Here is a 23,852-nt window from a genome sequence, read left to right as displayed (position 1 = left end):
AGATTATCACCTGCACCAAGGGAACCGAGACCAAACAGTGAATCAGTGTTTGGACAACATGATAAATGGCTTGAAGGTATTTCTGGACCTTCCGGGACTTCTGGTGTTTCTGAGATGGAAAATGGGACTGCTAGATCGACGAGGGAGTTGTGTATCATTGATGAAGGAGACATCACGTTGAACGGTAAAGAGAATGATCAAGGCGGAAGCAATAGTGATAGTGATGGTGATGGTGGAGATGGAGCTGGTGTGAAAGCGGTCAAAACTTCTTTAGGTGGAAAGATTAACGGGCTACCAACAGAAATAACGAATGAGAGTACATAGCAGTCAAAGTAGCGCTTTTTCGGGGTCTTTCACAATTCCCGATATTTACTTAATAACGACGTTGTACTGATACGACATAAAGAATGCAGTTTTTTTATTGTATAGGACCGTTAGAGAATCTCGCATCGCTTTTCAACTGCTTGCTAATCCATCCAATGTTGATCTCTCAATGGAAGGTTTGGGATCCATGCAAACGATGCTATATTCAACTATCGCTCTCGCTAGGCTCTACCTTCTCCACCATATCGACGTCCAACCCCCCTCCCAAAAAAGTTTGTGACAGAGACTTGACAGTTGTCAACGCCATCTCCACCACTGTTTCCACACGTTTCTGAAGCTCAATTGATTCAGAGTCCACTCGCTAATAGTAGAAGGAGAGACGGAGGGTCAGCTAAACATGACAGAGTGTTGATAAAAAGGAAAAATTAGTGCTTGAAGACTTACCATGGAAATCAGATCTATCCGTGCTGTGTGATTATCAAGCTTCACGTCCATAGTCAACCAATCGTCACCATCCTGATCATCATTTCCATCCCCATCCGCTCCCCGAGGAAGGGGTGGTCTCAAATTCGGTCCCTCTACATGCCCGAAATGCGCTTCAAGGAACATGCGTAATCTCTCAAATTCGGGGTTGGAAGCTACTTCTTTGGCGGATTTGTCGCCCGGGTAGGTATGGGGTTGCAGGTCGGAATGAGAATGGGAATGGTTGCAAGCGTGTTTGTTTGGTGATGCGGTGACTAAAAAACCCCCGGAAAGCAAATCAGCCTTGCACCAAGCGGGAAGTAGCATACGACTGTATGTATGGATGAATAGAAGGAAAATAGACTTACGCTTAGCTGTAGCAGGGCTCCCATCTATACCCAACAACAAAGCCAAAGCCGAATCGGCAATCATATCGTTACTTGAACTTGACTTCCATCGTAGTTCTACGGCGGTTGGAGATATCCGCACCACTTGAACTCCGTTCATAATCTGTTGGCAAAAGTGGTTTCAATCAGCGCATCAGATCAAAATAGGTTGGCAGGGAGGAAAGTTTATTATGTTTAATGTAAACGTATATTGAAAATTGACGAATAATATAACTAGATAAATGAGAACAAAAGTACTCACTGTAAAAGCAGCTTTCTCCTCCTCCACGACACCTTCCTCTACTTCCCCATACATCCCCTCCAGATACCACCTCACCACCGCCCAATCCACACTTATTGCCACTCCCTGTTTTTGGATGATCGTGCTCGTTGAAAGACCAGTGAAATCATGTAAATCGGCCGGAGAGAGGAGAGTGTAGGAAAAATCCTTGGAGACGAGGAGACCTTTGACAGAAGTACCGTGTTCAGGGCGAGTCGCTGCTAAGGAGCCAATAGCCTGGCGGGGAGTTTGAGCTGGTTAGCCGTTTATCTGATGAAGGTGGAACTGTTCAAAAGGAAGGGGAAAGGAAGACTTACTTTGACCATCCGCTCTTGTCTAAAAGTAAGAGTCAGAGGTTCGCAATTTTTTGGCGTATGGATATTAATCTCTTGTCCCTTTGCTGCATACGTATCTCTCAACGCCGCTCTCAATCTTCCCATCTGCGAAGCCTCTCCATGCACGAGGACAACATGCTGAGCACCGATTTCTTGGATGAATTTTGAATTTTGGGCATAATCGACGTGAGCGCCGAAAGAGATTTCTTTAACTGTTAAGCGGCGGGGGATGTTACCTCCTTTGAGGGATTCGATGTGGTCTGGTTCGCTCAAGAGAGTCTAATAATGATTTGTTTTTGTCAGAGAATAGCGGATTGAACAAGGAAGAAACGGGAAAAAATGATGATACGTACCCTGGCCATAGTACCCTCGATGGAGTACCCAGTGACAATCACCCCGTTCTTGGAATCCGGCGCCCACTCTTCCAACAGATCACGACTGAGTCCAAAACTCATAAACTGAGGTGAAGACATGATCACACAAGGACCCTTATTCTCCCTAAGCTTCTGAGGATCTTTCAGCCACTTGACAAATCTAAAGTCAAAGGGGTTATCTCTCCTGGCGAACCGCGATCGGATATTGGCGTTCATAGTGTGGACGTAGGTTTTGTAGACACGCATACCGCGTTGGAAGAGGGAGGATGCAAAGTAGACAGGGATGTTCTGAAGTTCGGGATGGTCATGCCAGTATTCGTCGAGGAGAAGGGCGAGTTCTTGGCCATTTCCGAAGGAAGGGATGGGCATAAGGCATCGGCCGCCTCTTCGGACAATGTTGGCGACCAACGCTGTTATTGATCATTCGCGTTAATCAGGCAAAGGGAAGAAAGGGTGATTTTTCTTGATGGTGCTTACTTGTAAATTGCTCCTCCTTCTCCTTCCTGTCTGGTAATGTATGCACGCCAAATGTACTCTCGCAAATCATCACATCAGGTTTCACGGGTGGAATCTCCGCCATCACCAGATGCCTGTCCTCCTCCCGTGAATAGTCTCCTGTGTACAAGATCATCAACCCAGCAATCTCGATGAGGAACATGGACGCTCCAAGGACATGGCCAGCATGGTAGGGGGTAAATCTCAGACCGCCGGCGATAACGATATCTTGATGATAGTCGACTGCTATGGTGGATTGCCAGGATGATTGGACGTCGGCCTCGTCGTATAGACGACCGGAAGTGTCTGGATTTTGGTCGCTGCAAGGGGAAACACGGGTCAGGAGTGTATGGGGACCAAAAAAAGGAGATCGGACTTACTTTAGTCGCACAGTGTCCATCATGGTCAATCCATAGATAGCTTTTGTAGCGTGCGTCATGTACACCTTGCCGTTACCGTCTTTGAAATTGGTCTGTGATATACTGTCAGCAAAGTTTTCACCATGATCTGAAAAAGCCAGGGTATACCTTCTCCATGATATAAGGCAAAGCGGCTGCATGATCTACATGGAAACTAACAAATAGGCGGTCAGCTCATTCATATATGTGACAGGCTCGAAATTTTAGATAGGATTTACTGAGTGATCAACATCGCATCCACAGTGGACCAATCAAGTTCATCGATGAATGGCAGAGCTCCTATACCAGGTTGTGCTGGGTGCAGGCCGGCATCACATACAATCTTCTTTCCTCTGTGCTCTATGACACAACAGGACCTGCCCACTTCCTGGCCTGCGCCGAGCATGGTGATTGTGAGTGAGGGGGCATCTTCGTCCGGAGGTTGGAGAACTTGTACTGTTGGCTGGGGAGCCGGCTTGAAGTGGCGGCGTCTCGGGATCATCTGTAACTGGTGTGGGTGTTGCAAGGGAGATGTGCAGGAGAAAGAGAGAGAGTATTATTACATATTACAACAGCGCACTGCAGGCCAATAACGAAGAGTGTCGCGAGAAGAGGACCGACCAAAAACAGATTCCGTCCCGGCCGCCGAGTAGTCCGCGGAGACAATGACCGTATTTATCTTATCACTCCATCAGCATGCACCATACCGTCCATGTCCACAACAATACAGCAAGGCGACACAGACGCAGGCGCAGGGAACCATCTCCCAGTATGGCTCCTGGCCATGTCTGGAATATTCACAGCAGTTGGTCCGTATTTCCTCCTCGTCGTTCCCAGTAGGACATCTTGTCGCTTACCCGCAACGTCGCTGTAGCCACTGCGGTATCCATGATGTCCATCGTCCTGCAATTGAAGAACTATCGAAAGCCTACACTACAAAGGGCGGTAGTAAGAATCATGGTGATGTCCGTCAGGCTCATAGTGTTTTCATAAAGTTCGCTCACAAGTTCCGTCTGTGACAGGGTTCCCCTCTATGCCATCTCTTCTCTCATAGCTTTGTTCTCACTTGAGGCTGCATTCTTCATTGACGCCATTCGTGATCTATACGAGGTATATGCTTTCTCTATCCATGGCGATTAGAGACAGCTTACACGGCTTTAGGCGTTTGTGATTTACACCTTTCTTCAACTGCTCATTACATATCTTGGCGGTGAACGTTCACTCCTTATAATACTCCATGGACGTCCACCAATACCTCATCCGTTTCCTGTAAACATCTTCCTTCAGCCAATGGATGTAAGCGATCCATGGGTGCTTTTGAACCTGAAACGGGGCGTGCTTCGTAAGTCATACCCATTTTCACAGTTACGGTCACAATCAGTCGGTCATTGGTTTAGGCTGGACTAGCAAACTAAACAACCAGCTTACACATGTAACCCTTTGTAGAATATGTACAAGTGAAGCCCTTGTTAGTGCTCGCCACTGTAGCTCTCAAAGCGACTGGAACCTACCGAGAAGGCAGATTCGCCGCTGATTCAGGATACACGTATGTCAGTATTGCATACAATATCAGTATCTGCCTGAGCCTCTAGTAAGTTTTCCCTTTAAAGTTTGACATGCCAAATGTCAAACCAAAGTGGAAGGCGAGGGGATTAGTAATTAGTTAGGCTGACCACAGTGGCTGGTATGTAGCTGTTTAGCTATGTTCTGGGTTGCGGTAAACAAAGACTTGAAGCCTTTCAGACCAGTTCGTAAGTAGGGATTATTCCTCCCCAAGGCTTCATGACCCTTGGAATTAAGTCTCTTCCGTAGCCAAATTCCTCTGTGTCAAAGGAATTCTGTTCTTTTCTTTCTGGCAAAGTATCGGTATATCCTTACTCGTAGCCATGGGTGCCATCAGAAAAGGTTAGTCCCGGGCCCTAATACGAGCTCAATGGTAGGGCCAAGCTAATTTTGATGAGGATAGTTGGACCGTATACGGATCCTGAACACATGTCTCTTGCTCTTGTAGACTCTTTGATCTGTTTCGAGATGCCAATCTTCGCCATCGCTCATGTAAGTCCTTTCAAGCCGCCGTCGACTTTTTACTCTCTCCCTAACCTTAATATCCAAAACCATCCAGCAATGCGCATTCCAAGCCAGCGACTATATTGACCACAACCTCGTCTACGCGGCCCGTCTTCCATTCATCTATGCTTTCCGTGATGCCTTCGGGTTCAAAGACGTCTGGCAAGACACTATCGACACATTCAAAGGCCGCGGCGTATCATACCAAGCCTATGAACCTGCCGAGGGAGGTCTGCATTATGGCCTTGGTCGGCAAAAGAGGATAAGAGCGGGATTGAGGTACGCGAAAGGCGGGAAGATGAAGTATTGGATGCCAAAGCCAGGGGATGAGGCGAGGATGAAGGGACAGAGTGGGCTGATTACGAGTATGAAACGGAGAGTGGATGAGAGGTTGGCCGAGAGAGAGGGGTATGCACCGTTACTTCCTCAACAGGCGGCGAGGGTTGTTCATCTTGATACTGGGCGCTATACCACCTATACCGGGGGGGAACGGATGTTCGACAATGATTCTTCGGACGATTCGGATGCCCCCAGCCTCACTTTCCATTCTGCAGACGAGTTGGAAGACGCTATGTACGATCGAGCAAGGAGGATAGGATACGCAGGGTTCCCGAATGTGGATGTGAGTAAAGAGGAAGCGAGAAGGAAAAGGAGGGAGGAGGAGGAAGGCATTTTGAAGGGGAGATGGACGAGGAATGGGTTGAGAGTAAGAGATGGGATGGGGCTCGGCGATGGGGAGGGGCAGGGGGAAGGGAGAAGGAGGGCGAGTTCAGCAGCCAAGAGCAAGAGCAACGGCAAAAGTAAAGATAAAGGGAAAGGGAAGAGGAAAGGGGAAAGCAGGAAAGTGTACGGAACATGTAAGTCTGACCATATTGACATTTACTGGATGTCGAAAAGAGCCTGACAAAGTGGACAGGGGCAGATCACCCTCCATCCGTACAACGCTTCGACTCTTCGTCATCATCAACTCGCAATGGAAATGGAAATGGATATCCAGCAGACTCTGATGAGGCTGATGATGAAGGCGTCATGCAGCAGCAGAAGCAGCAGGGAGGGGTTATTCAAAAACAGGGACACAGACAAAATCCACCTGTTTGGGTTACGCGCACGGGCGCGAATACGGGTGTGGGCTCCTCTTCTTCCCCATTTTCCATTGGGGATGACGATGATGATGACGACGGAAAGAGTATTAAAAACAGAGGGGCTCAAAGCAACAGATCTGTGTCCTTCAATCACCCTGATGATTCTCACCACAGCTCTGACTCTGATTCTGACAAGTCAGTTAAGCCATCAACCACAAAAAAATTACCCCCCGACGCGGTCGATCTAGTCAAGGAAGATTACAAAGCTGTTGAAGCCGCCCGGGAACGCGAACGTAGGCGAGGAGAACCGCAGACGAATGCCCCTGTTCATGTGTATCGCAAAACTATCATTGACGAGATACCAGAGACGGATACGAACGTAGGTGCGATGGAGAGAACGAGAGGAATAGGAGGAAGAGTTGAAGAAGTACAGAAAGTGTATGCGCATGATCCTCATGTGATGACAGAGGATGAGATACAGACAGGCGTTAAGGAAGTAGTGGATCACGTGGAGACAAGTGTAACTGTCGATCCTCCAAAGCACGCGATGAGTCTGGATTTAGAAGATAACCCGTGGGCGTGAGATGGCTTGGGCTTATGGGATGGGGTGAATAGACAAGATTTTTAGATGTTCATTTATTGTTTCTTCTCTTTTTCGTAACGAACCATTTTGTATCACGACAAATAGTTTTTGCTCACGATGTCATGCTGATAACGTTGATTCGCACCGTATGTATACAACTCTTTCGACCTATGTGAAATCAAAATCCAAAAAAAAAATTGGATGAAACATTACTCGAGATCATCAAACATACCACCACCTATACCTCCTCCACCAGCTCCGCCCTTACTCGACTTGTTGACAGACTTTTCCTCCTTGATCTCTCGCTTCAGACTCTTATACTCTTTTCCCATCTCTTCATCCCAGCCCTTTTCTTCCCTTTCTTTCCTCTTCTTCCTTTCTGCTTGCGCTTTGGCGATATTCACCAAATCACTCTGTCGATCCTCCTCACCATTTGCCTGCTCCAACTCCCATTCATATTTTTTCTTTGCATCCTTCTTCTCCCTCCTTTCTTCCTTTCTCATTTTCCGTTCTTTTTGTTCGGACCATGCTTCTCGCATTTCTGCTTTTATCTTTCGTTTGACTCGGGCTTCGGCTCTAGCCGCATCATTGGATGATTGATTGTCAGCTCTTTGCGCGAGAGCGGCAAGACGAGAAGCTTCGCGTTGTTTTGATGCGTAGGCGAAAGTATCCCACTTTTTAAAAGAGCATCAGCGCCCCTTCATTCCTCAATATTGAAACAGGAGTAATGATGAGATAAGAGAAGACTTACGTTTACATCAGCATCCTCCCACTCGATGACTTCCCTTTCCTCTACTTCCCCACCCTCGCTCTTAATCTTCTCCAATCTCTGTCTCTCTGCCTCCTTCTTCTTTTTCCAATCTTTGATCTCCGGCATCGCTGGTAATCTCAGTAACCCAAAGCTAATCGCTTGAGAGTTGAAATCAAAGTCTGAAGTCCGGAAGATGAAAGACGCTTCATGTTTCGAGTATGCCCTGAATGCCGAGACGAATGACTTTGCAGCCTTGTCAGAGAGCTCACGGTCGGTGAGGATGATTTGACGGATCGAATGAAGAAGAGTCGTGGCTTCAGGATCGAGGGTTTGGGGAGTGTCAACTTCTTCTAGAGAAGCGTTGATATATGGTTGTTTGGTCAAGGGAATTTTACGAATGTTCAGGAAATCTAAAATGGACTTCTGAGCTTTTTGCCTTTCTCTTTTTTAATGGCTGGGTTTGCGGACTGGAACGTACCGACATAATCCTCTTCACGACCTTTACCTAATAGAACGACCGCCTTTCCTCGTCTTCCGGCTCTAGCCGTCCTTCCAGCTCGATGGCTAAACGTTTTGGGGTCCGTAGGCGCATCATACTGCACTACAACATCTATATCCGGGAAATCCACGCCTCTTGCCGCTACGTCCGTACATAACAGGACTGCCGGGGATAAATGGGATGAGGGATGCGATGTGAATGTTGAAAGCGCAGTCTCTCGGATCTTTGGCGGCAGTTCACCGTGGAAAGAAGTCAGATGGAATTTTGAGAGCGGTAGGAGTCGGGAAAGAATGCGATAAAAGTAATCGACAGCAGCGCAAGTGGAGAAGTAGACTATGAATTTGGATCTTTCGTGTTTCGTGGATTCGGAGAGGAGGAGGCGGATAAGCTGTAGAGTTTTTTCGGCGTGCCGGCAGACTAGGTATGTATTCTGGAGACTACCGAAGCAATCAGAACACAGACAAACGAACATACCCGTAAGAGAAACTCACGCCATAGGAGTCCTTCGTTCTCTGGGCTCTTCGCCATTCTTCCTCTTATCCTTCAGGTTGACAACAATTCTGACCGGATTACGAAGGCCCAACCCTATCATCTCCTCCACCGCATCGGTCATGGTAGCTGAAAACAAATGGGTTCGGCGCTGCTTGGGTAGATGACGCATAATTCTCTCAACATCTCTCCTGTGATCAGGGCTTGATAACAGCCTGTCAGCTTCGTCGAGGACAAGAACATCCAATTCTGATACTCGGACTATAGCCAGGCCGCGAGGATTGAGGAGAAATGCGGCGAGACGTCCTGGGGTACCGATAAGAATCGATGGATGGGTGGACTGAAAAGTCTCATAGGGAGTGGGAGTTCCCGAGGTTACAAGCATAGGGAAAGGGAACAGAGGTCTGTCAGGGATTTGAGGAGATGGTGAACGTGATGAAGATGCAACAGGTGGAGCATAAGCTTCAACATCGCCAGTCTCGTCTTCACTTTCCGGAGGGATGAGAGATGACAGGAAGTGGTCGAAGACGGCATGTATTTGAGTGGCCAGTTCCCTAGAAGAATAAACATATGAGCGAGAAAGCCAGTTTATTACAGGAAGATAACACACCGTGTAGGCGCAACAACTATGGCGGCAATCTCGCCCTTCTTATACGGTTCTTCTCGTCTTGACAATCGTTCCAAGACGGGGATCGTGAATGCCAAAGTTTTACCAGAGCCAGTAACAGCCTCCACTACACAGTCCTGATTCTTCACCGCTCTCGGAATAGTACCTGCTTGAACAGGAGTCATATTCTTGAAGCCCATGGTGTTGATGACATCCATGCTAGAGATGTATGTCAGCGGGAGGAATAGACGGATTGAGCAATGTGGTGGGAAGCTTCTCACATCCATGGAGAAAGTGGGGGATTGAGCTTTGTCCATGATCCGCCGAATGCTGGTGCTGCTGGTACTGGAGCGTCCATTGTGGTTTCCGATACAATGTACTATTATTGCTGGCATCTATTGTAGGCGGCCAAAAAAACATGACAGTAAACAATTCCCGAGTCACGTGATCCCGTTTATATCGGTGGTGTATTTCTCATGATCACGTAATATAAGAATTCCGACTTGTTCCTCCGTCGGTCCTCCTCGAGTAGCCGTCCAGACGAGTTACAAATCAAGAATTGAACGGACTTGGAATCCCATTTTCTCCTCCAGCCACGTACCTATATATAACCCACGATGAACACCCTCAGAACGACACTCTCTCGCCCTTCCAGCTCTTTGCGTACAGCAATACTTCCCAGATTCTCGGCTCGCCCTCCAGCCCCTCGCCCGGCAACCCAAGCCGTATTTGCCAGAAGCTTCGCCTCTGAGACACCTCCATCCCAATCCGGTCTGGATCAACAGCAGCAAAAGGCTCGTGATCAAAGTACCGTTGGAGTAAGTATCTTGCAGAAAAAAAAACATGTCAAGAAGTGAGGGTTGACCACAAAAATTAGCCTTTTACATGGAAAGCTGCCTCCCTCTTCCTCCTCACTGGTATCGGACTCTACATGTACTTTGAATCTGAGAAAGCCAAGGTGCAAGACCGTCGACGTCAAGAAAACGCATCCAAGTCGGTCGGTAGACCGTCGATCGGCGGTCCCTTCACCTTGACTACCCACAAAGGCGAGACATTTACCGAGCAAGATTTGAGAGGGAAATGGAGTTTAATCTACTTTGGATTCACACACTGTCCCGATATCTGTCCCGAAGAATTAGACAAGATGGGTGAAGCGGTGGAGATGGTTGATAAGGCTACTGGAAAGACCGAGGTAACCCCTATATTTATTACTGTTGACCCTGCGAGAGATACTTTACCGCAGGTAAACAAGTACATTCAAGGTGAGTTGCAAAAAGTCCGATTTCACTACCTGTTTGTGTCAAACGCTAATTCCAAATGAAAATGTGCAATAGAATTCCACCCCAGAATGATTGGTTTACTGGGAGACTATGAAGCGGTAAAAAAGACCTGTAAAATGTACAGGGTTTACTTCTCTACACCTCCTAATGCTACTGCCGCCGATGACTATCTCGTCGACCACAGGTCAGTTCAAGTTTCACTGGTATCCATTGCGTTGCACCATATCACATAACATGCCTTTTCAGTACAACACAACACAGTGCTTACTTTTTGCCCTTAGTATCTTCTTCTACCTTATGGACCCCCTCGGTCAATTTGTAGACGCGTTTGGGAAAGCTACCTCTGCCGAGCAAGTAGCCGAAAAGGTCCTCGATTCTATGCGTAAATGGGAGGCCGCTGGCGGCAACGTTGCCGCTGGTTTATAAGTAAATGTAGCTCACAACGTCATAACTGTTCTTTCTACCCTGGCATAAGCCTCATCTCCAATGCATGCATTCACTTCTCTACTTTACTTTACCGTCTGAACTAGCGATTGGCGCCTTGCAACTAACCATAGATTGTCTTATTCGATGATTTTTGGTCGCTTCTTTGCGCTTCCGGTCCCAGACCCCGCATCTCGAGAAAACTCGGGTCCTGAAAGGGGAAACGACTGTCTCGGACGTTTCTTCTTCGCTGACGTAGTTTTTATATGGAGGGAAGTGGGTGTCTCTGGCTTCTGGGCCGGGGTAGCTGGAGTAGCACCAATCTCCATTCCCTCTCTACCTCCATCCCCCAATTTGGCTCCACCTAAAGACCGCCGCAGACGCGCTTCTTCTACCCTCCTCTCTTTTGCCGCCCACTCACTTTCCGTCTCCTTGTTAGCTTTTACAGGTTCCGCTGCTTTCGTATGAGGAGATGAAGGCGATGAAGGCGAAGAAACAGGTAATATAACACGTTTGTCAGTCGCTCTTGGATGGCGCGATTGACGTTTGGGTAACTCTGGCGACTTCTCGGGATAAGCCGTCCTTGATGGGAGAGGCGAAGTTGCATCCGTCTTCCCAATCAGAGAAACTGCCTTTTGCGCATTGGTCTGTACCGGCGCTCTCGAGGGTGTCCTCTCCGCTTCCGCCTGATTATCATCTCGTAACCACGCACCGCTTGCCTTGCGAATGGAACTGGAGGAGAATGATAAACGGGGTAATGTCCGGGCGCGTACACTTTCAGAATCGCTTGGTGGGGATGTTGTACGTTTATCGTTGTCGGTAGCAGGCGGTGAATTGATGTTGACATCGAGATTGGCGGGTAGAGAGACCCGAGGTTGGCGTGCGGGTTTTACCGGAGGAGATTTATCTGTACTCTTGCTGTCTGTTACGATGGCTGTCATCGTATACTGCTCACTGGATTAGCTTTCTGAACAAGCAACTGGATCAGTGATCAGTACTTGCCCGTCTGACATCGCGGCCCTTCCTTTTACTGCTAGTCCACTTCTCCCCTTGCCAAGACCCATCACCGGCCAATAAAGCTTCGAAATCCCTCGCTTCCTGAACAATTTCCTGACATTCCTCTAATAAGGCCTGGGACAACGCCCGTCCATGGGCAACAGAGCTAGTCTCGCCATAAAAGAACGTTCGATAGGGTAATGGAGGCTCATGCGCACTATATGAAAGAATTATGAGCAGGAAGACGCCAATGGATGTCAGATATTTCTTAAGACTTACTCAAAAACCTCTATGGCATCTTTGTACCACTTGATTACTGTTTTCCGCCCTTCCAGCATCATTCTCGCTTGGGAGCGCTTCATACAGCTTATAAAAATGCGTTCGTCCTTGCGATAGGAGTGGTCTTCCGGATCAATATCTGGAAAGTACAGGTCGATGAGAAATTTGACTTGGCGAGGGTTCCGTTTGACCATGGCAAGAGACGTTGCAATGTGCTTAGCCGTGGGTCAGTCTCTACCCGGCACAGAGTCGATTTCCATCGCTTACATGTTTTCTCAAACGAATAGAGGCATCGAATACCCCTTCTTTCCGATACCGTATATGTTTGACTTTCTCCCCTTCAGAGCTATCCAACAAATACCCTTTCGATATCTCCTCTTCCTCATTGATACCTGACTCGTGCATCATATAATAGTGTTTCTCATGCAAAGCTGATACGAGTGCGGCATCGGAGGAGAGCTGCTGTGCAAAGAGTTGAAAATGTGCAGAGAGATCGAGAGCGGAGAGGAGGAGTGAGAGGATGGGTGAGGGATGGAGAAGTTCGTGGAGAGTTGCGAGACAAAGATCGAGAGAGGGGGATTTGGAGATGGACATTAAGGACTGTGAAGGGTCCTCCTCTAGTGACACAGGATGTGACTGGGGCAAGATGACGATTAAACGAACGCAGAAGCTCAAGAAGCAAATCCGAGGGGAAACGCACATAGATAAACAGTGTCAAACGCGTCGCGTTGATAACCAACCAGCAAGCAAAACAATTATCCTGAGACGTGACGGATGGATCCACTTTGTCCATCGTCTTCAATGCTTATGGCTTCTCTGATTATTGTGTATCACTTTATATTCCCTCGTTGCTAAACTGTAGATGTAAAGACGTACTCAATGCAGCGCTTTTGATATCAAAGTAGCTTGTTACCATCTTTCACACCCCTTCATCCCTACTCGCTCGACTTTTCCGTTCCGTTGTTGTTGTCTGTACCAGTACTGTACTGTTGTTGCGCAGGCATAGAAAATGAAATCTTTATTTTCCAATCAGACAATAAATGAACATATCACGCTGCATAGTCGTCACCAAGTGTTATACATTGGTCGATGCCTCCCATTGTGTTTGATGTATAAAAGCTACCTTCCCAAGCCAAAGACCTACTTAAACAGATTTTCCAGATCATCAAGCAAATCTCGTTGGGCCCATCCAGCAACAACAGCATGTACGACCACCCAGCATCTCGCAAGCATCTCATCTACGTTCTCCTCTTCGCCTCCCTCGTTCTCTGTGGATGCCGTCACCAATCTCCAGCCTTGACCACCGAGCTTCCATCCTTCATTCACGTCCCTCACTACGACCCCACGAATCCACCGCCAGCCTGCTACCCTCATAGCTGCACGTGCAAGATCTCGAAGGGTCGATATTTGTCCCCCCGAAAGATGAGAATCGACGATCATGAGAAGAGCCAGGATCCACTGAGCGTAATGTGGAGGAAATGGATTGGGAGGCCGAGCTGTTGAAGATGATGCAGGAGAAGGAGGATCCATTGGTCCATCCGGTTGGGTCGGGAGGAGTTCAGGTGATGTGGGGAAGGGTGTCGGAAGTTGGGTTATAGATTCAGTCAGCCAATGGGCAAAATGTGAGAGTATTCGGACAGCTTCATTCTGTGGTCCATATTAGTTACGGTATATGTTTAACCGCAAAAACGACGGCTCACCGAGTTCAACCCTTGGACCACACTGACGAGAGGTTCCCTATGTTTACCCCTGTTCCCTTTCAATTCTGCGGAAGGCTCTCCGCTGGCTCCTTCTTGAGCATTCTGACTATCGTTTGCCCCTTCATTCATGACTTCTTCCTCTGTCAACTCAAGAGCCTTTTCTTTGCCCTTCGTGCCTCTCTGTAATGGCTTCGCATGCTGTTCCATTGGATAACCATTGATGAACATGTACCATTCAGACCGTCGATTTGCTTCGGGCAAAGGCGGATATTCTTGAGGATACGATAGAGGTGGTGATGGAGGCCAACTTTCAGCCAAGTTCTGATAATGATAGAGCGGGGAAGATTAATTGGTCAGCTTATGCCAAATATCTAAATTGCGACACTACATGCCTTTCGATAATTTTGGAAATGAAGAGGGAAGAGTACTTCCCAGCTTCCTTGAGGTAATGCCATGTGTCTCCTACCAGCTGGTTGGCCATTGTCTGGTCTGACTTCCGTCTCATTCTCTACAGCCGGTGTCCATCCTTCCATTCGTGTAGACCAAGGTAATTCCTCGTTGTTCCTCATAACCATTGCCAGGTATTGTGCTCCATTTTCTGGCATGCCATCAAAGTCGGCTGGGAGGTCTGCAACAGGCAGACATCGCGCACGAGGATTGGGAGAGCCTTGCTCCTCTCGGTTTGTCGATGGATCGGGAGTAGTAGAGACGCGAGCTCTTTTCCTACGAGCTGCTTGCTGACCCGGGCGGGGCATGTTTTCGATATGTGACTATTTGCTGTCTCAGTTTTCGAAAAGAATTGGCGAAAACGAACGTCTCGAGCGGAAAGTCCCCTCGGACCGATTGAGTAAAAATATCCCAGCAGCCATAATGGCGGCCTTTGACTCCAAAATTCAGAATCGTCCTCCATCCGACTCCTACTTGCCCCGGTTTTTTATCCAGCGATTCACTCCTCATTTTCCTTTCATCATCTATATTCTCACTAAAAAGACAATGTCTAGCTTCGGAACTCTTTACCGAGTACATACCTACGGCGAAAGCCATTGCAAGAGTGTCGGCTGTATCGTTGACGGCGTCCCTCCTGTAAGCTTCTCAGCAAATTGTCAATCGACCGGCTACTGATTTGTTATTCCAGGGACTTCAGTTGACAGAAGCCGACATCCAAACGCAATTGTCTAGGAGAAGACCTGGACAAAGCGACATTACTACTGCTGTTTGTTTTATCTTCTTTGGAAATATTTTGAATGTACACTAACCACGATTGCAGCGATCCGAGTTCGACACTGTCCATGTTCAGTCTGGTACCGAGCACGGCGTTACTCTTGGTACCCCTATTGGCCTTCTTGTCCACAACAAGGACCAACGACCTCATGACTACGCCGAGACTGACCTTTACCCCCGACCTTCCCATGCCGACTACACCTACCTTGCCAAGTACGGTGTCAAGGCCTCTTCTGGCGGTGGTCGTGCGTCCGCGCGTGAGACTATCGGACGAGTTGCGGCTGGCGCGATTGCGGAGAAATACTTGAAGGAGGCTTTTGGCGTCGAGATTGTTGCCTTTGTTGCCAGTGTCGGCAAGACCGCTTTGCCTTTCGCCGACGAAGAGGATGAGGTTTTGGGCAAAGCCTACATGGACCTTGTGAAGACTATTACTAGGGAGGAAGTTGACAAGGAGATCACCCGATGCCCTCACAAGGAGACTAGCAAAAAGATGGAGGAGACTATCCGAGCTGCCAAGGCCAAGGATGATTCCTTGGGTGGTTCCATCACCTGTGTTATCCGTCGATGCCCCCTTGGTCTGGGTGAGCCCTGTTTCGACAAGCTCGAAGCTGTCCTTGCCCACGCCATGCTTTCTATTCCCTCGACTAAGTCTTTCGAAATCGGCTCGGGTCTTCGTGGATCCACTTTCCCTGGTAGTCTTCACAACGATCCTTTCGTGGAGGGCGTCGATGAGAAGACGGGGGGAAGGAGGTTGAGAACCGTGACCAACTGGAGTGGTGGTGTTCAAGGAGGTATCTCCAATGGCGAGGATATCTACTTCAGGCAAGTTCAAGCTTTGGCCTCGGTGAGACAAAAGCTAATGCATATGTTTAGAATCGGTTTCAAGCCTCCTGCGACCATCGCTCAAGAACAGCCTACTGCCAGGTACGATGGTTCCGAGGGCGTGTTAGCTGCCAAGGGCCGACACGACCCCTGTGTCGTTCCTCGTGCTGTCCCTATTGTGGAGACCATGGCCGCTCTGGTCATCATGGAGTAAGTATCTGTTTTCATCTTTCCTATCATGGGTCAGCACTGATCCTGTCTGTGTTCTAGCATGGTCCTCCAACAAAATGCCCGATTGACTGCCGCCTCTCTCCTTCCCGATCTCACCCACTTGCCCCCTACCATGGTGCTTCCCGGAAAGAATACTGTTCAGAAGATCAAGGAAGGCCAGATCGCTGGAGAAGTACAAAATCAGAAGGTTGGCGAGGAATAGAGAAAATACTTTGATACCATAGAGATGAATTAAGATTGGCTACATGTGAACAAATTCTGGTATCGGCTCAGACGCAGTGGCCTTCATGCGTGACTATCTGCTTCTGCCCCCAGTAGCACATATCCTAGGGGCCTATAGGGAAGGCTTTCGTCGCGCAGGGGAGACGAACCACTATAATAATATACGTATCACTACGTGCTGCTACCGGTGTTCTTTCGGCACAATGGTCGACGGCCGAGTTTTGTAACTATCACGTGATTTGGTGAGAGGTGGAGGAGCGGCGATCGCCGAGCCAAGGACCCCGCCGCCGTCAAGCGGCGAGAAGACATCATCCGAGAACGAAGCAGCCAAAGTTCGTTAAGAGTCATCAGTCGGTTGACCTTCGTTATTTGCATCTCCGCTTCTTCTCTCAGTTGCTGTACTTTTAGACCTTCCTATCCGGTCGTAATCCTACTGTCTGTATATGATAATCGACTCCTACCCCTTCAAAACTCGATAAGCCTCCCCAAGCACCGAGATGTCGGCTTCGGAAACTCAAATTACTGCTCTTCCGTCAAGTGGAAGTCGAGCTTCCTATTCCTCATCATCATCTTCTTCCACCGCCAACACATCAAGTACCTCAATACCTTCTCTGGCTGGGCAACAAGATGCAATACCGAATTCCTCCACAAATATCCCTGAAGAAGCGGGTAGCAGTACAGTTGCAGCAAGCATTTCAGATACTACTCAAGCTTCCCAAAATGATCAAGTGCCAACCGAAGAGAACGCAAAGTCTACGGATCTGCAGGAACCATCTGTACATGAAAGTCATACCAGCTTAGAAAGACCCACAGGCGCAGAATCTAGCGAAATGAAGAGTGAAGCTCAGAAAATTGAGGAAGGGCCAAAATATATACAACCAGATCATTTGTAAGTATTTTTCCTTCGAAGAGTGGTCAAAGACGGTCAAAGGAACTAGGAACTAATCATTTTCCTCAGTTCCCCACTCACAAATAATCCAAATGGCAGTAGAGCTGCTCGTGGTATACCAAATATTGGAGACGGGTGGTTGTCACCCGAGGACGACCCTCATGCTCTGAGAGGTATTCCAGTCTTCAAGCCCTCCATGGAGGAATTTATTGTTTGTACTACTTTAAGAGGTCTCTCGTAGTAATTATATACGCTAACATATTTGATCATGGTACAGGACTTTGAAGGCTATGCACGCAAGACCACAGCTTGGGGTCAATATTCCGGCATCGTCAAGGTTATCCCGCCTACAGAATGGGTCAAATCTGTGCCTCCCATTTCCAAGTCTAGTCTCTCTTCCGTTCGAGTTACGGATCCTATCCAACAAAACCTGATAGGATCTTCGGGTCTATTCCGAATAGCCAACGTCGTGCGGAACAAACGCCGTCCGCTGACTGTAGAAGAATGGTTCAAGAAATGTAAAGACAAGAAATTCTCGGGCCCGGGACCAAAAGATGTTGGGAGCACTACGAATAGAGATTCGAAGGAAGCGGAAGAAAGAAGACAAAGGGTTAGAGATGATATGAGAAAGGAGAAAGAAAAGCGAAGAGAGAAACGATTGGCGGCAGAGGCGAACAGGGCAAGGAAGGCGACGGAGATCGAGGATATCAAAGAAGAAGAGGAAGTCAATGGTCAAGCGCCGCCGGTCTCGGATAGGAAGGATGAAGCATCTGCCGAGTTTGTCAACAATTCCCAGGAATGTCAATCTACACCTTTAAAACCTGGTTCTCCTACGAAGGATATAATGGTCGAGAAACCCATTAATTCTTGGTATGGATCGTTCAATCCTAAAGTAGACTGGCTACCAGAGAATACCCGTCTGGAGGACTATTCCTTGGAGGCTTGTGTAGCCCTAGAAAGGAGATTCTGGAAGAACATGGGTTTGGGTGAGCCGAGCTGGTACGGTGCTGATATGGAAGGTGGATCATTCCATGCTTCGCCTCAATATGCCGGTCAAACTGATAAATGGGGGAACAGGGTCGCTTTTTATGGATGAGAAAACTCCGTGGAATGTTGCTCACTTGCCAAATCTTCTCAATAGATGGGACTTGAGGCACCTTCCTGGTGTTAATGCGCCATATCTTTACTTTGGAATGTGGGGCGCTTCTTTTGCGTGGCACGTCGAAGATGTAGGTCATGTGCTATCGAAAAGGGAAAATCGAGCTAACGCCCATAATAGATGGATCTCTTTTCAATAAATTATATCCACTTTGGTGCGCCCAAGTTCTGGTATGCTATACCACAGCAGCAAGCGGAACGTTTTGAACGGATCTTGCAAGGTATGTGATTAATGTACATTTCGAGCCCAAAATGAAAACTTCTTAACGCAAACCAGGCTACTTCCCCGAAGATGCTCGTAAATGTGATCAGTTTCTCCGACATAAATCTTTCGCTGTCTCGCCCTACCGTCTTGCGAGTGATGGTATGCGCGTCAATATGCTGGTCCATAATCAAGGCGAATTCGTTATCACATATCCAAGGGGATATCATGCTGGTTTCAACATGGGATTTAATTGCGCAGAGAGCGTGAATTTTGCTTTGGATAGCTGGGTCGAGTTGGGAAGGAGGGCGAAAGCGTGTAATTGTGTGAATCACAGGTAAGGCTGCATCTCTTGTATGGCCTCAAGATGACTGAAGTTGACAAATGGCGTAGTGTGCGGATTGATGTCGACGAAATGTTAGCTAAGGATGCCGTTCGCTTTAAAGGCGAGGAAGAACTTCTCAACGCTATCGCAGAAGAGCGGAGTAAAAAAAAGCAGCGCAGAAGGCCTTCGGTGGGCGATGACTGCACCCCGAGGAAAAGAGCTAAACCTGACTCGCAAAAGTCATCCGGCGGCCTTGCCTCTTGGCATACCCCAACCGCTATCGAGGCGACCAATCAGTGCAAGCCAGCAAAAGTGCCAGGAAAACGTACCCCAAAGGCAGTTATCGACATCTCATCAAATCAGCAATCAGCAAAAGCGAACCGCATCAGAGACCCCAACTCTTTTCCCTGCCTCTTCTGCCCCGGCTTTGCCAAAGACGACCTTCTACCTGTCTTTGACCCGTCAGATGCTGTGAAAGCGAGATGGAAGCCGCGTCATGGAGAAATCATGGCTCATCATTCCTGTGCATTGGCTATACCAGGAGTTGGTATTGAGGATAGGGAGGTTCCCGGTGGGTTTGGGACATTCGTCGTAGGTGTAGAGAACGTAGAGAGTGCGCGATGGAAACTAGTGAGTCGCAAAAACTCCTTGATGGAGAGGTGTAATTGAATGCTGAGCTTCGCCTAAGAAATGTCTTTTGTGCAAAGACAAGAAGCTTCAAAAAACCGGGGCCAAAATACAATGCACAAAGGTTTGTGTTTTGTATGCGATGTTTAGTCATGTTCGTGTTTGCTGATTCATTTTTCAGGGCAAATGTCCACGAGCTTTCCATGTCTCTTGTGCTCGAGAAAGCGATGTCGCAAATCTCAAAATTTGGGAAGTTGGGACTCTCATGTTTCCAGGAGAAGGAGAACCGCCCTTGCCAGAGGATGCGGAGGTTCCGGTAAGGATTGATATCAAAGTTGAACTTTTGTGTCCTCAACATAATCCAGTAAGTCCTTCGTCTCGTTGTCTAATGAATTTTTTTCATATGAAGGGTAATCTGGCTAACTTCTTTTCCAGGAGGTGAAGGAAAAACTGGAACAGAGAAAGGCAGAGACGTTCAGGGATAAAGTGATGTCTATTCCCTCAGGTTCAAAGATTAAGATCAAGGTCAGAACGGGGGCGTCGCTAGAATATACCCTTGTTGAAGCTAGGGAGACGACTCAGCAAGTTTATGTGAAGGATGCTCAGGGGTGAGCTTGATTGAGATGACGACTTAAAAAGGTTAATGGCTAACTGGAAACAGTTTCGGCGGGATCTTCCCATGGTCTATGATCGATCTAAGGCCCTCGCAAGGCCCATTATTAGAGAATGAGTACGGTACGTCAGAGCTTCACCAAAACATCCCATTGGTTTTGTGACATACGCTGATCCAGACATCATATCGCAGCCCGTACTCACCTTTTCGCCAACAATCGTCGCCATGATCAAACGAATGGTGCACCTTCCCAAGATGACCCATCTGAAGCGCAACGCCATTTGACCTCGCAGGAAATTACGCGGCCCGCGCAATCTTCTCATTCAAGGCCTTTGAGAATGGACGAGATACTTAATCCTTCAACGAAAAAGCCAACAAAGTTGAACCAAGGGTCGGAATTTCCGCAACGTGACCCAGTGCCTGAGCCTGCATCGTACAATTCTTATCCTCTTCATGGCTCTGTACACCACCTTCATTACCACCCTGCAGGTCATCCTGAACCTCGTCCACACCATTCCCGCAAGCAATTCCCCACCCCTATACCTTCCCTCCAAGTATCACATCAGATGTCATATCAATTAAGCGACCCAGTACCCCATCATCCGACGCATCAGGCGGTGTCGCAACAGGTTTTCTATCCGCAGCCACCATCACAAGAGCATCAACCGCTTTATCACATACCTCATCCTCAAGTTTCTCATCATCCGCATCATCTCATTCCTCCATCCGATACGCCTCAGCAGGTAGCAAACCAAGCAAATCATCAAGCGCCACACGAGCCATACTACCCAAGACCCTCTTCTGTGCCCGCGTTACACCATTATCACGGTCAACCTCCTCCACAAACCAGCTATTCACATCACCGTTATCCAACCCCACCCCGAAGTCACTACCCGTCTCATCCTCTTCCTCATCCTCATCATGAACCACATATTCAACTGCCAGCTCTACCACCACCATCCGCCCATCCCTTGAATAATCAAGTGCCGGACGCCTCTCACTCTCATCATCAGATGTATGAACCTTACAGGAGACATTCTGCGCCTCATCCTGTGTATCCTACGCATTTTGTGAATTCTGTGAATTCTCCGACTGATGGGCAAACCCGAGTATGGAATAGAAAAGCTTCCGCGCTGAATGGAGCGGTGCATCCTTCTATTCCTCCGGATGAATACCGACAAGGGTAATATTGATTGATCGCTGGAAGATCTGTACGAGAGGGGAGGAGAAAAAAAGGTTATCAATGCGTTTAGCGAGGGAAGGAATGTATTTTTATGATTGTCTATATGTATACTACAAGAAAGGCAATATCGACCAGGTATCGATAGATGATGCAACGAAGGCGGTCTGTCATGTAAAGTTGGCCATCCAGTAATAAAATTGAACGAACCGCCGCGTAAGAAAAAAAAAGATGCATCGGCTCTTCTTCGATCGTTGCGAACAACAACCAACGGGCCTCGCAATAAAGATATACGTAGAGAAGAAATTGGCTATGCATTTGTAGTCGGTCAAAAAAATGTTTTACCATCGCAAAAGCCTCGTTTTGGAATAATTGACGCCGTTTTATGGTACTTGGAGGGGTGATAACAGCCAGTTCAAAGTGTCAGTTTAAAGAGTTAACATTACGTAAGTCACTTCTTCCACCTCACTATATTCCATGTTATGGATCTTGTTGGATTTTGTTTTTCTCGTCACGTGGTCGATACAGGTTGCAGTGATCTGCAGCTAGCAAAAGTGCAAACCGTAATGAAATTGTGTATCCGACGTCAACTATCTAAAACTGTTTGCGCCGCATCTTACCTTGGGTAGATACATCCCGTCCGCTTCACTTTAAGGATTTTGCTTCACTAACCTGTTTTAACTGTTCATCTTAGACGACGGAAACCATGCCGGACCTATCGGAGACGATGGAAACCGTGCCCGGCCCATCCGAGATGATGGAAACCATGTCCGCCCCATCCAAACTTGAAAACCCACCTCATACCGAGAACGCCGACGAAATCATGTTCGACCCATCCGAAGTTGGAAACGCACCTCATACTGTGGCCGCCGACGAAATCATGTTCTACCCATACCACCCATCTAAAGCTAAAAACGCACTTCATACTGGGGCCGACGACCAAGAGATGGATACTTCTTCTAGTTCCACCCCAACTGGTCCCGGCGGAATCGACCTCGGTCTCTCCCGAATGCAAACCCTGATTTCAGCCTTCCCCCCCTTGTTGGTTCCTGCCATCCACCTTGCCGGCACTAACGGCAAAGGTTCAGTTTCTGCCCTTTTAGAATCCTGTTTCCTCTCTGCTGGCTTTCGAGTGGCGCGATACAATTCGCCGCACTTGCTCGAGCCGAGGGATGCGCTTCGCATTGATGGGATACCGCCTACCGAGAGACAATGGGAGGAGGCGGTGAGGATTGTGAAGGAGATGGATGAGGAGAGGAAGGTGGGAGCGACGGTTTTCGAGATTACCACTGCTGCTGCATACTGGTTGACCTACAATACGACTACTTGGTGCCAAGGGGGAGTGGATGTGATGATTGTCGAATGCGGGATGGGCGGCGCCAGAGACGCCACAAATGTGATCCCGGCTCACACCATCCTTGCTTCAGCACTCACCAGTGTGGGCTTGGATCATACTGCCTTTTTGGGTGAGACGGTGGAAGAGATCACGAAGGAGAAGGCTAGTATTGCTGTCCAGGACGCGGTGTTTGTGATAGGGCCGCAGCAGTATGACGGGGTGGTTGATATGGCGAAAAAGACGGCGGAAGAAAGGGGTGCAAAGGTCTTGGAAGCGCTGCGGACGGAGAGGGTGTCGAAAGCGATGGATGGACAGGTGATGTCGCTCAAGCCATTTAAAGCGCCGCGTCCTGTGAAGGTGCGCACCCTGCTTCCTTCAATACCTACTGCTACCGCCTCCTCTAGCAGTCGCCGTAGCGGTCTCCGTAGCAGCAGCCGTAACAGCAACAGCATCAGCATCACTACTCAATTATCTCTGCCTGGAAATCATCAGCTTGATAACCTATCCGTCGCCCTTACGATCCTCCACGCTATACGGCACGACACTCGGGCAAAGCAAATTCTACCTCTTCTTGAAAAGTTGACAGATGCCGCTATACAACAAGGAGTAGCTTCGTGTCAATGGGAAGGCCGTTGTTCATGGGTACGCTATGTTGGGAATGGTCGAGGCAAACCATATTCTTTCCTAGTTGATGGAGCGCATAATAGCGACTCTGCAAAAGTCTTACGGAATTACATTGATTCACTATCACTAAGGGGGAACGGTCAGAAACCGCCCTTACGGCTCATTGTATCTTTATCTGCATCACCAGGCAAATCCATCGATAGTGTGCTTTCCCCACTTTTACGGCATGGTGATGAGATTGAGGTGGTAGAGTTTACGACACCGGTGCAAAATATGCCGTGGATCAAGACGGTGCCAAGGGAAGAAGTTGCACAAATTGCGGGACAGCTGCTAGGTGAAGAAGCTGTTGGTATTGGTGGGATAGGGGAAGATGGTGTAAGGGATGCTTTGCGGAATGCGAAGAGTTCCGGAAGATTGGCAGTTGTGTGTGGGAGTTTGTATCTTGTGGCCGATGTCTATCGATTACTGAGGGGAGGGTAAATTATAGTACATGTAACGTCTGTCATACTTGGAGCCAGCAGGCAAGAATACGTAGTGAGAAGAAGGCCGGCGGGCAGGAGATTGGCGGCGGATAGCGCAACGGAGAAGGCCG

General features: G+C 48.2%; 10 protein-coding genes; 6 read left to right on the top strand and 4 right to left on the bottom strand.

Annotated features, from left to right (window-relative positions):
* CNAG_05630 (hypothetical protein) overlaps window positions 1–434 on the top strand; it is a 1,761-nt gene extending 1,327 nt beyond the window's left edge. The window contains exon 6 of the mRNA XM_012198499.1: window positions 1–434. This exon is cut by the window's left edge and continues 133 nt beyond it. Within this exon, the coding sequence (XP_012053889.1) occupies window positions 1–324 (324 nt within the window). The 3' untranslated portion in view covers window positions 325–434.
* Window positions 362–3,632, bottom strand: CNAG_05629 (endoribonuclease YSH1). XM_012198498.1 has 10 exons: window positions 3,294–3,632; window positions 3,184–3,229; window positions 3,037–3,128; window positions 2,639–2,976; window positions 2,141–2,571; window positions 1,770–2,066; window positions 1,435–1,689; window positions 1,155–1,296; window positions 769–1,061; window positions 362–685 (listed from the first exon to the last, which is right to left on the bottom strand). The coding sequence occupies exons 1-10, from the start codon at window positions 3,554–3,556 to the stop codon at window positions 530–532; spliced, it is 2,313 nt and encodes a 770-aa protein (XP_012053888.1). The 5' UTR covers window positions 3,557–3,632; the 3' UTR covers window positions 362–529.
* A 125-nt stretch (window positions 3,633–3,757) lies between these two features.
* On the top strand, window positions 3,758–6,964 carry CNAG_05628 (hypothetical protein). XM_012198293.1 has 10 exons: window positions 3,758–3,863; window positions 3,929–4,019; window positions 4,077–4,164; window positions 4,216–4,396; window positions 4,501–4,645; window positions 4,747–4,805; window positions 4,867–4,959; window positions 5,021–5,109; window positions 5,177–5,978; window positions 6,038–6,964. Exons 1-10 carry the CDS (start codon window positions 3,767–3,769, stop codon window positions 6,784–6,786), a joined length of 2,394 nt encoding a protein of 797 aa, XP_012053683.1. The 5' UTR covers window positions 3,758–3,766; the 3' UTR covers window positions 6,787–6,964.
* On the bottom strand, window positions 6,882–9,523 carry CNAG_05627 (ATP-dependent rRNA helicase SPB4). XM_012198292.1 has 6 exons: window positions 9,414–9,523; window positions 9,136–9,351; window positions 8,528–9,079; window positions 8,016–8,473; window positions 7,538–7,947; window positions 6,882–7,460 (listed from the first exon to the last, which is right to left on the bottom strand). The coding sequence occupies exons 1-6, from the start codon at window positions 9,488–9,490 to the stop codon at window positions 6,996–6,998; spliced, it is 2,178 nt and encodes a 725-aa protein (XP_012053682.1). The 5' UTR covers window positions 9,491–9,523; the 3' UTR covers window positions 6,882–6,995.
* Window positions 9,524–9,644: 121 nt separating this feature from the next.
* Window positions 9,645–10,925, top strand: CNAG_05626 (hypothetical protein). XM_012198497.1 has 4 exons: window positions 9,645–9,950; window positions 10,010–10,394; window positions 10,467–10,596; window positions 10,694–10,925. Exons 1-4 carry the CDS (start codon window positions 9,750–9,752, stop codon window positions 10,836–10,838), a joined length of 861 nt encoding a protein of 286 aa, XP_012053887.1. The 5' UTR covers window positions 9,645–9,749; the 3' UTR covers window positions 10,839–10,925.
* On the bottom strand, window positions 10,880–12,855 carry CNAG_08029 (hypothetical protein). Its single transcript, XM_012198563.1, has 4 exons — window positions 12,378–12,855; window positions 12,111–12,325; window positions 11,838–12,048; window positions 10,880–11,782 (listed from the first exon to the last, which is right to left on the bottom strand). Exons 1-4 carry the CDS (start codon window positions 12,810–12,812, stop codon window positions 10,976–10,978), a joined length of 1,668 nt encoding a protein of 555 aa, XP_012053953.1. The 5' UTR covers window positions 12,813–12,855; the 3' UTR covers window positions 10,880–10,975.
* A 293-nt stretch (window positions 12,856–13,148) lies between these two features.
* On the bottom strand, window positions 13,149–14,614 carry CNAG_05624 (hypothetical protein). XM_012198291.1 has 3 exons: window positions 14,203–14,614; window positions 13,811–14,131; window positions 13,149–13,757 (listed from the first exon to the last, which is right to left on the bottom strand). Exons 1-3 carry the CDS (start codon window positions 14,563–14,565, stop codon window positions 13,251–13,253), a joined length of 1,191 nt encoding a protein of 396 aa, XP_012053681.1. The 5' UTR covers window positions 14,566–14,614; the 3' UTR covers window positions 13,149–13,250.
* A 95-nt stretch (window positions 14,615–14,709) lies between these two features.
* On the top strand, window positions 14,710–16,341 carry CNAG_05623 (chorismate synthase). XM_012198496.1 has 5 exons: window positions 14,710–14,893; window positions 14,946–15,023; window positions 15,078–15,853; window positions 15,905–16,063; window positions 16,124–16,341. The coding sequence occupies exons 1-5, from the start codon at window positions 14,804–14,806 to the stop codon at window positions 16,284–16,286; spliced, it is 1,266 nt and encodes a 421-aa protein (XP_012053886.1). The 5' UTR covers window positions 14,710–14,803; the 3' UTR covers window positions 16,287–16,341.
* A 311-nt stretch (window positions 16,342–16,652) lies between these two features.
* Window positions 16,653–21,629, top strand: CNAG_05622 (specific transcriptional repressor). XM_012198290.1 has 12 exons: window positions 16,653–17,195; window positions 17,265–17,406; window positions 17,473–18,214; window positions 18,273–18,424; window positions 18,475–18,574; window positions 18,631–18,892; window positions 18,949–19,510; window positions 19,569–19,631; window positions 19,689–19,871; window positions 19,943–20,115; window positions 20,169–20,242; window positions 20,313–21,629. Exons 1-12 carry the CDS (start codon window positions 16,804–16,806, stop codon window positions 21,305–21,307), a joined length of 3,840 nt encoding a protein of 1,279 aa, XP_012053680.1. The 5' UTR covers window positions 16,653–16,803; the 3' UTR covers window positions 21,308–21,629.
* A 244-nt stretch (window positions 21,630–21,873) lies between these two features.
* On the top strand, window positions 21,874–23,778 carry CNAG_05621 (folylpolyglutamate synthase). XM_012198495.1 has 2 exons: window positions 21,874–21,925; window positions 21,995–23,778. The coding sequence occupies exon 2, from the start codon at window positions 22,007–22,009 to the stop codon at window positions 23,738–23,740; it is 1,734 nt and encodes a 577-aa protein (XP_012053885.1). The 5' UTR covers window positions 21,874–21,925; window positions 21,995–22,006; the 3' UTR covers window positions 23,741–23,778.
* The last annotated feature ends 74 nt before the right edge of the window (window positions 23,779–23,852 follow it).

Source organism: Cryptococcus neoformans, chromosome 14, assembly GCF_000149245.1.
Source record: "Cryptococcus neoformans var. grubii H99 chromosome 14, complete sequence".
Classification (NCBI taxonomy): domain Eukaryota; kingdom Fungi; phylum Basidiomycota; class Tremellomycetes; order Tremellales; family Cryptococcaceae; genus Cryptococcus; species Cryptococcus neoformans.
The sequence above is the reverse complement of the archived record's forward strand: the minus strand, read 5'-3'. Positions and strand labels throughout refer to the sequence as shown.

Bases quoted from the DNA above. Each gene is read 5' to 3' on its own strand.
- CNAG_05624 (XM_012198291.1), bottom strand. From the start codon at position 14,565: ATGCCCCGCCCGGGTCAGCAAGCAGCTCGTAGGAAAAGAGCTCGCGTC. The intron at 14,132-14,202 runs GCATGTAGTGTC...TATCATTATCAG, and splicing joins ATTTCCAAAATTATCGAAAG to AACTTGGCTGAAAGTTGGCC. The intron at 13,758-13,810 runs GTGAGCCGTCGT...TATGGACCACAG, and splicing joins TGGTCCAAGGGTTGAACTCG to AATGAAGCTGTCCGAATACT.
- CNAG_05626 (XM_012198497.1), top strand. From the start codon at position 9,750: ATGAACACCCTCAGAACGACACTCTCTCGCCCTTCCAGCTCTTTGCGT. The intron at 9,951-10,009 runs GTAAGTATCTTG...CACAAAAATTAG, and splicing joins GTGATCAAAGTACCGTTGGA to CCTTTTACATGGAAAGCTGC. The intron at 10,597-10,693 runs GTCAGTTCAAGT...TTTTGCCCTTAG, and splicing joins GACTATCTCGTCGACCACAG to TATCTTCTTCTACCTTATGG.
- CNAG_05621 (XM_012198495.1), top strand. From the start codon at position 22,007: ATGCCGGACCTATCGGAGACGATGGAAACCGTGCCCGGCCCATCCGAG.
- CNAG_05623 (XM_012198496.1), top strand. From the start codon at position 14,804: ATGTCTAGCTTCGGAACTCTTTACCGAGTACATACCTACGGCGAAAGC. The intron at 14,894-14,945 runs GTAAGCTTCTCA...TTGTTATTCCAG, and splicing joins TCGTTGACGGCGTCCCTCCT to GGACTTCAGTTGACAGAAGC. The intron at 15,854-15,904 runs GCAAGTTCAAGC...GCATATGTTTAG, and splicing joins GGCGAGGATATCTACTTCAG to AATCGGTTTCAAGCCTCCTG.
- CNAG_05622 (XM_012198290.1), top strand. From the start codon at position 16,804: ATGTCGGCTTCGGAAACTCAAATTACTGCTCTTCCGTCAAGTGGAAGT. The intron at 18,893-18,948 runs GTAAGGCTGCAT...CAAATGGCGTAG, and splicing joins TGTAATTGTGTGAATCACAG to TGTGCGGATTGATGTCGACG. The intron at 19,511-19,568 runs GTGAGTCGCAAA...GCTTCGCCTAAG, and splicing joins AGAGTGCGCGATGGAAACTA to AAATGTCTTTTGTGCAAAGA.
- CNAG_05629 (XM_012198498.1), bottom strand. From the start codon at position 3,556: ATGATCCCGAGACGCCGCCACTTCAAGCCGGCTCCCCAGCCAACAGTA. The intron at 3,129-3,183 runs GTATACCCTGGC...AGTATATCACAG, and splicing joins TGCCTTATATCATGGAGAAG to ACCAATTTCAAAGACGGTAA. The intron at 1,062-1,154 runs GTAAGTCTATTT...GGGGTTTTTTAG, and splicing joins GAGCCCTGCTACAGCTAAGC to TCACCGCATCACCAAACAAA.
- CNAG_05628 (XM_012198293.1), top strand. From the start codon at position 3,767: ATGTCCACAACAATACAGCAAGGCGACACAGACGCAGGCGCAGGGAAC. The intron at 4,165-4,215 runs GTATATGCTTTC...ACACGGCTTTAG, and splicing joins CCATTCGTGATCTATACGAG to GCGTTTGTGATTTACACCTT. The intron at 4,806-4,866 runs GTAAGTAGGGAT...TCTCTTCCGTAG, and splicing joins GAAGCCTTTCAGACCAGTTC to CCAAATTCCTCTGTGTCAAA.
- CNAG_08029 (XM_012198563.1), bottom strand. From the start codon at position 12,812: ATGTGCGTTTCCCCTCGGATTTGCTTCTTGAGCTTCTGCGTTCGTTTA. The intron at 12,049-12,110 runs GTAAGTCTTAAG...TCTTTCATATAG, and splicing joins GATGCCATAGAGGTTTTTGA to TGCGCATGAGCCTCCATTAC. The intron at 11,783-11,837 runs GCAAGTACTGAT...TCCAGTGAGCAG, and splicing joins AGGGCCGCGATGTCAGACGG to TATACGATGACAGCCATCGT.
- CNAG_05627 (XM_012198292.1), bottom strand. From the start codon at position 9,490: ATGGACGCTCCAGTACCAGCAGCACCAGCATTCGGCGGATCATGGACA. The intron at 9,352-9,413 runs GTGAGAAGCTTC...ATACATCTCTAG, and splicing joins CCCCCACTTTCTCCATGGAT to CATGGATGTCATCAACACCA. The intron at 8,474-8,527 runs GTGAGTTTCTCT...TTGCTTCGGTAG, and splicing joins GAACGAAGGACTCCTATGGC to TCTCCAGAATACATACCTAG.